Source organism: Sinocyclocheilus rhinocerous, unplaced genomic scaffold (assembly GCF_001515625.1).
Source record: "Sinocyclocheilus rhinocerous isolate Xijiao unplaced genomic scaffold, SAMN03320098_v1.1 scaffold1694, whole genome shotgun sequence".
Taxonomy (NCBI): Eukaryota; Metazoa; Chordata; class Actinopteri; order Cypriniformes; family Cyprinidae; genus Sinocyclocheilus; species Sinocyclocheilus rhinocerous.
The window spans coordinates 244219-252966 of NW_015626863.1; the positions used below are offsets into that span (position 1 = coordinate 244219).

General features: G+C 39.2%; 1 protein-coding gene across 1 annotated transcript in view; it reads right to left on the minus strand.

The window, feature by feature from the left end:
- The window catches only part of LOC107717265 (arf-GAP with GTPase, ANK repeat and PH domain-containing protein 1-like), an 87063-nt gene extending 78591 nt beyond the window's left edge, over positions 1–8472 (minus strand). Inside the window, exons 1-2 of the mRNA XM_016523951.1 lie at positions 6958–8472; positions 993–1051 (exon numbers count right to left, since the gene is read on the minus strand). Coding sequence (XP_016379437.1) covers positions 993–1051; positions 6958–8455 — 1557 coding nt within the window. The 5' untranslated portion in view covers positions 8456–8472. The remainder of the gene's footprint in view (positions 1–992; positions 1052–6957) is intronic.
- Between the last annotated feature and the right edge of the window lie 276 nt (positions 8473–8748).

Consider the following 8748-nt stretch of genomic DNA (forward strand, 5'->3'; position numbering starts at 1 on the left):
TACATACATATATATATATATATATATATATATAAAATGCTAATAAAAAATATAAATACAAAAAATATATATACAATACAATATAATGGCAGTAATTAAATCAAAATTGAAATGCATTAAATAAATGCTCACATCAGCCATTGACAAAGTACATCGTGCATCACTAGGACCAACATTGAGTTTCAAAACAGCACCGAATACTGCTTTCGTCATGGAAATGGAAAAACTCTGTCCTTTCTTTTCCCAAAACACCAAACATCCTCCTTCGTCATCATTAAAACACCGGAGGCTGATGCTGAACAGCGTTCGGGTTCATCAGAGGGTGGTGTGTACTGTTAACAAGGTTCAAACAGTAACAATCTTCCTCAATAATAAAGGCCCAGACGAGCAGTTATAGTTACTCAAGCGGCCGCCGCAGGCCTCAAGAACAAAGAGGAGGACAGAAACTTCATTAGGAGAATATTGGATGTAAAAGCTTCATGAGCATATAGTTTCATCACGTTGCCTCATATTAAGATGTTAGAATGAGGGTGATTTTTAAATTGGATAATTATGATTCTGGAGTTGGATTATTCTTCCATGAAGCTGATACTGATACTAGTAAAACTATGATCTGCATAATTATATGTATATATATATATATATATATATATACACACACACATGTATAGTATGTATATTTTTGTACTACTAAATGATCCATATACAGTGTAAAAAATTTATATAGCATAAATTGAGTTATTCTAGTCACATTTTGACAGTGATATTGTGTATGAAGCATCAGTGAACTCTGTATTTTCTGACTGGTGGCTATTCTGAGGGAACGTCAGCAGAATAACTCAAGAGTGACACGAGCCGAAATATCATTACAGAGAGTGACTGACATCTCACTGCTTGCTGAATATATTCAGTCCTCGACATGTCAGGATTTACTGTTCCACACAAAGTTAAGAGATAAGATGATAAGGCAAAGGGGTGGGAAGATCACTCACCACTTTGAGCTCTGGTACTGATCGACTCAATGTCCATTCCTGACTGTTAACGAAGGAATCTGGAAAGAAACAGACAGAAAACTTTAGTACGTGATGATGTCATTCATTTCACTCAGTGAACTGGACCGACACTATAGTATACGTTACTGCTTATACACATATAATAATCCTTATGGCTATCAACCAGAAATATTATTGATGTTAATATCATTAACAATAACCAAAAAATCATGAAAAAACAGATTCATGTAGAATTAAGTTTCATTTTTCTTAAGAAAAATAAAATATTTAAGAAAAACTAAATATTAAATATATTTATAAAACAAATTTTTTCTTACCTAATCAATTAACTAGAATAAATTGATCTTGTTTTAACTGTGTTTAGATATTATATATATCAAAAAAATATAAAAAATACTAATAAAAATACTAAAAAAACAAAACAAATGTGTGGTGGTGTTCTGAAATGAGGCAAAGTCCTCAAAGCTTTTTTAAAATTTTTTTATCAAATGTAAATTCATGTCCCAGTCACATTTTCTTGGTCAAGTAAACATTACTTTCACTATCAGAAAAAGAAATAGAAAAAAAATCTATTTTATATTTTTACATTAACTAAATGTAATTAATATTCTATTTATTAAAGCCAAGTATGAATCTCATCAAGTTAGTGTTTTTAATTCTTGTTTTTATAAACAAATGGATGGTTAAAACATTAGCAAAAGTAAAGAAAAGCAATTTGTAAAAAAAATAACATTTAAATGTTGCCATTAAAAATTATTTAGTACGTTATTATTTAAATAAGCCTATTTATTTCTCAATTGTATTTTTTTAAAATGTTTTTTAAATGCATACATTGACAATTGGACTGCCACTTAAATAAATGGAAGAAATCAGTTTATTTTTAAGTGTCCCTCCTGGTCTTCATAACACACAGCCTCCAAAAACAGCACTTACTGTAAATGAAAATTATGTCATCCCCTCACGCAGAAGATCACAGGCTTAATTGTTACTAATAATCATGTTTGTCATGTTGGCTACATGGACTGACATGACAGTGAAAACACAAGCCTCACTGGCCCAATAAAATCCTGCCCATTTCCATGCCACACACACACACACACACACACACACTATCTGTCGTGCAGCGATTACGTCATCACAGCGGCACATGGGCAGCCTTGTTTAAAGCACCACAGAGGTTTGTGGCACTGCATTGTTCGGTTCATTTTTCACTCCGCTGCTCTTGTCGAATCTAATCAAAATTACTATTCAAAGCGTCGGGGAAGAGAAGAAAAAAACCCTTTGTGGATTCAAGGGACTGAGAAACACACACCAAGAAACGAACCCATTTGCGAGCGAATATTTCCATACATACCAAAAAGAGACTCGTTCAGTTCCTGTGTGATGGTGAGAACATGGTGTGCTAAAGCGTAACACACAGCAAGTCAAGAGGTGTTTTCTCCGTCCTTCATTTAAACTTGATGTCTCACCCTCCCTTCGCACTCAACAAACTGCTGAAGTGACTCAGATGAGATTCTTCCTGCTGCTCCATGCCACACACACACACACACACACACACACACACACACACTATCTGTCGTGCAGCAATTACGTCATCACAGCGGCACATGGGCAGCCTTGTTTAAAGCACCACAGAGGTTTGTGGCACTGCATTGTTCGGTTCATTTTTCACTCCGCTGCTCTTGTCGAATCTAATCAAAATTACTATTCAAAGCGTCGGGGAAGAGAAGAAAAAAACCCTTTGTGGATTCAAGGGACTGAGAAACACACACCAAGAAACGAACCCATTTGCGAGCGAATATTTCCATACATACCAAAAAGAGACTCGTTCAGTTCCTGTGTGATGGTGAGAACATGGTGTGCTAAAGCGTAACACACAGCAAGTCAAGAGGTGTTTTCTCCGTCCTTCATTTAAACTTGATGTCTCACCCTCCCTTCGCACTCAACAAACTGCTGAAGTGACTCAGATGAGATTCTTCCTGCTGCGCTCAGCAACATGCCCTGATGAAACCAGGCCTTTTCAACCTCCATCCTCGCTCTCACACACGGATCCATGGAAAAGTGGACGCATGCCAACAGGCAAACACATCCGAGCTTGACAACCACACCTCGCAATCCCACCATATTAAAATTCTTTTCCCAAAGATGTTTCAAGTCAAAACAAATCAAAATAATTAGACTTCAGATGCCAGCTAAAAACTAGCTACACATGATCTAAACTCAACTCAGGTATAGGGCTGCCACTAACGACTATTTTTATTTCGATTAATCTATCGACTAATTTATCGATTAATCGATTGATTAATTTCCCACAAAAAAAATCAACAATTTTACTTAAGAATATTTTATTAAACTATATTTCATTAAACCGAATGAAATCCAAAAGTAAAAAAGTAAAGTGCAACATAAAGTGCAAGAAGCAAGTGTCCATCTCATAGTCCAAATCACTGAAATCAAAGTTCAGTATTATAGTGTAAGAATGACAACATATCCACGTGTTCTAGTCTACTAATAATAAAATTATAATCAAAAAACACTTTTTAAAGGAGTATTTACCAGAAATATTATTTACCAGAATTTATTTAGGAGAAAAATGTAAATGTGCAGTATTTCTGATAAAAAAAAAAGTTTTTTTAAAAAAAAATAAAATCAATTAATTGGAGATGCTTCTGATTATTAAAGTTTAATGGAACCATTAAAATGGAATCCAGAAAATAATGGAAAACAAATTTGTAAATGGGTTTAATATCATGCAGCCTTGGAAAACAGACTAAAAATGTGTTTTATACATTCTCGTCCGTGAAATGCGCCACTTCCGGTATTTTGCCGGTTAGTCGACGCGAGCAAAATGAAGTCGAGGATTTAAAAAAATCAAATAGTCGAATAAAATCGACGAATCGCGACAGCCCTACTCAGGTATCAAGTAAACACTGCTGCATTTTGGAGCGACAGATGTGAATGTCACTGAAATTAAACCCTATTGCGGTAAAAAGGCATCAAACTGATGTTGAACTTCAATTTGATGCTTTTTCTTATGTAGAGTGAACTGCAAACAAAGCGCTTTTCGTATCATATGAGAGCCGAGATAACTTTATTGCTATCAAGCTGAAGAAAATATGACTCAGAGTTTTAAGAGAGGTCAAGGCCGTCGCAAATCACATGGGAGAGTGTTTAGAAATAGTGCTGAGTGCAATTTCAGCCCCAGTTGGAGACTTTACTGGAGACTTGTGCCTTTATAACACACAGTAATGGATTCTTTCAAGCTTCCTATGATGCATTTTCTAGCTATGCACCCTTTGAAGTGCCCTCACACCATTTTTTTACCCTGCCATTGAAACTCCGCCATCACGACCCCAAGGCCAAAAAGTCATCCAAATTCCATCTGAGCAGACTTTGTACGCAGGTGATGGAAGAAGGTAGGGCTGTGCAAAAAATCGAATGCGATTTTCATGCGCATCTCGTCAGAAGGTAAAGCCTTCCGGGCTTAAAATACAAAGAAGTCACAGTTACAGAAAACAGTCAAGATCCAGGAACGACCTGCTTGTCAAACTACCAGGGCATGTAGCGACAGGTACGCGCAATTCGCAGACATAAGCTTTGGTCCAAAAAGCTCTCAAGTTCAGCAAACACACCTACATTCAGGCTGTCAGTCAACTTTTATAAAGAAAGGTCAGTCGGGGAGCTTGGGGAGGATAGTTTCCATAGTAACCAATGAAAATAAACTCAAGCAGATGCCAAGGGTGTAAACCTCCATTAATTTATTATCTCCATTTGACGAATGACTAATGGTACTGCCTAAAAACAAGCCCTGTAAGTCATTTGTGGGAGTTTGCTGTGCTAAAGTGAGCTTTGCAAGATATACTTGAGTAGGTAATGTGAGTAGATTGTTATGACCAGCGCAAGTCCATTGATTGGATGTTGGCCGATTTCTAGTTGGATCACTTTGAAGTGGCAGTGTCACTGATCTGCCCAAATACTGTCCATTAAAATAAAACATAACATGAAATATGTGACCCTGGACCACAAAACCAGTCTTAAGTCGCTGGGGTATATTTGTAGCAATAGCCAAAAATGCGTTTCAGATGATGTATAACTCTCAATTTTGAAAAATTGACACTTAAGACTGGTTTTGTGGTCCAGGGTCACAAATAACACGAAAAAAAAATAAAAGAAAAAATTTCATCATATATAATAAAATCATTCAAGTGAAAGCAAATTAGTATGTGCCAAAAAAGGTCACAATTTACAAAAAGGCCACACATAATCTAGTTTCTTATGAAATTAGTCTCTGTATATAATGCAAATTAAGGGATTGAAAGCTCTTCCTTTATTCTGAGAATGAACTAGAGATGCACTACCTGACCTGAACAAAATTTTTTAAGTGTCATGAAAGACTAAAACATGTTTTTGAAATGTTAACAGATATGTGTTTCTAGAATTATGGATATTTATGGATAATCTCAGCATCACTAACTCCAACCATCTTTACTGTGAATGTGTTAATAAATCAGCCCAATGAAATATATGAATCAACAAATCTGAATAACACTCTCAAAACGTATTACAAATGCATGAGTGCAATCAAACATATTTTAAATGTGCATTTTTAGATCAGACAGATAGATAGATAGATAGATAGATAGATAGATTCCTTCCTTTTAACATTCTGGTGAGACTTGAGCTGAAATGAGGCTTCCACTACATAATAAGTGCTCAAACCATCTCAAGGTGTGCTGCCAATAACATCATCTTCCATCCTGAAACATGTCCTCCTCACTCAATCATAAGGACAGCTCTATTTCAATAGCAGATGTGCTAGCATCTCTCCTCTGACATTTCAGTCATCTTGTGTTTGCAGACATTTCATTGAAATTATATATTGCACCTTCAACACTTGCGCTGGCAAGTGAGACTTCACTGCTCAAAGACAAAACAAATATAATTTGTGTTAAACTTGTCTAATGCTGCACACATACTTATTACAAATACTTACATCCAAAGAAAATGCCACAGGCAAAACTAATCAAATTTTCATCATCGAAATAAGGATTACAAGGGAGCTGACGTGACTTAAGGTTAAGAACCTAGGCCTGTATACATCTTGTCTCACTCTACGTAACCTAATCCCTTTTTAAAATCACAGCGTAAAGCTCTGAAACGGCACTATTTGTCTTCACTATCTCTGAGACAACGCAGAAGCTGCAGGGAAAGAACAAAAACATGTTTAAAATATCATGAGGTTGTTGTCTGCATGCTGGGTCACGATTTAACCTTCAGAGCTGCGAAAGCAAAAACGAATCCCAACTCCAATCCCATGAGAACGGGATTGTTACATATAGCATTCTGATAGTAGAAGAGAGTCCTTAAATTATTCCCTCTTTATTCGTCTACATCAGTGTTACTCATTGCGCGGCTCGCGAGCCTCATGCGGCCTTGAAAGCTTTGATGTGTGGCTCCCCTGGTCCAATCCCATGAGAACGGGATTGTTACATATAGCATTCTGATAGTAGAAGAGAGTCCTTAAATTATTCCCTCTTTATTCGTCTACATCTTCCATCCTTGACTCATTCCTGCAGTCTATCTGATTACCTTGAAAGCGTTAATGATTAAACAAGATTTGATGGACGCTTTTTTGCTTCCTAATTCAATTGCAGTGCAGACTTACACTAGAAGAAAACTCCTCTTGGAGCCAATTAACAGCTCAAGCACACACACTCCAACAGAGCCAAAGCACTCAGAGTGAATAATGCATTTAACCTCTTATTATGCCTGTTGGTGCTGCCCAAGCCAGACCTTCAATATTGTTTTAATATTTAATCAATTTGCCCTGCTCTCCAAGGCTACATCCTGGCACTCAGAGTCTGTCCTCTTCAGACAAAAAGCAGCACCTTTTTCTGCGTCAGACTGGGATGTGGAATGAAATTATGCATTTTACACAACTTACCTTGACCTTTGCGGAAACTAATGCCAGCTAGAGTCTCTATGGCAACAGAATCTGGCTTTTTATTTCTCGCAGGGGGGTGGCTGCCATCTGCTTGGCTTTCAGTGAACAGCTCAGATTTGTTGCTGGACAACGGGTCTTTCCTCTTAAAACGACTAGCAATTAACTGCCAAAAACTAGTCTCTGGTTGCAAATGTTTGGTGGGCTTTGTTAGTTTGGCAGGATGGAGAGGGACCTCCAAGACGGCCACCTTGCCCCGAGTTTGGTACTGAATGTACTGTGTGGCCCCTTGATCCTCATCTTGCTCATGAGCTGGCGTTAACATCCTGCCAGTAAGATAGGAAAACGGGCGAGTGGTTTGCATAGATTGTTCTCCGATACTTGAAGTGCGTCTCCATTCAGTTCGGTTCTCCTGCTCGAGTTGATTACGATTCCGCCTCATCCTTAGACTCAAGCTCCTCCGCAGGGATCCGAATGTTGTCTTCGGTTCTTCTGTCTTGTTGGGTTCCTTTAGCCTTGTTGAAGTTTGTTTCACCACCACTTCCTTTCCAGTTGCCTGTCGACCAAACCATCTCCATCGGAAGCCTGGACGTGGCAAACTACCAGTACCAGTGGAAGCGTGGCTTGCGAGCTCATCCCGGGATCCAATACGCTCTTTATTAAGCTCAAGAACAGTCATGCTAACGGGCCGTGGTTTGTTCTTGCTTTTCAAAGTCCGACGTATTGGCGGTTCTTCTAGTGGATGAGGAAACAGGTTGACAGAAGGCGGCATGTCTGGTTTTAGACCGTCTATTGCACGCAGCTCGACACGTCTTGTCCTACACCGCTGGATCACATTTGGGCAACCTTGCTTATTTGGGGTCGAGGCAGGCAGAATATTGTTGTTTGAGTTGGTAGCTGCCAACATACAATCACTGTGAGGTTTTGCAGAGCTGCCTTGGTGGTTGGTTGCTGTGTTTTGGTGTCTCCTATTGTCATCTGGGAAGACGAACATACTCACGGCTCTTCTGCTGCCCAGGAGCCGAAGCCCATGTGCAGGCCTTCGCAAGACCGCCACATGAGGTTCTGTTGCATTTTCCAGAAAAACAGCATTGCAACTTAGTTCCTTAATGGGAATGTGGCAAACATCAACACTGAGTTCTCCGGTCCATGCTTTTTCTTCCCCAGCCAAGTCGAAGTCTTCCGCAGATGCTTGTTGCACACAGCTGTCCTGGAGGAAAAGAGGTAACCGGTCCGTCCTCATTCTTAGTACTTCCCCTTTCCTCCACCCCCCATTCCCTGTGCTGCTCAGGTAAAGCCACCTGTTGGGCTTTCCAACTGCACTCCTCCTCTGCCCCGGGCTTTTTCGACGTTCCTCCCTCTGATCCGCCTCTTGTCTTTCGTCGTCGTCCTCCTCCTCCTCTCCCACGTTGTTCTTTACGACTCCTAGCTCAGCCTCTCCTCTTCTAGTCTCAGCCCCTCCTGAAGGCGTCAGAGTCTGTACCTCCTCCTGGAGTCCCATTCTGGAAAACAGCAACTTCGTACAGATTTTCACCAACTTTGTCTTGGCGAAGAGATGTGATCCTACCTTTAAAAATCACATTTCATATCATGGACACACTTCCACAAGCTTGTTCTCTGCAACTTAAGCACTCTCTCTCTAACACAGTCGCTCTCGAAGTCTTTCACCTCCAGGCCACATTCCAAAAGCAAGCATAATCCCTCACCTTTGACTTGTGAGAGACGGAGACGGAGTTGAGGGGGAAAAAAAAAACTTCAAACAAGCCCCAGCATGACCTCACTGCAACTTTTACC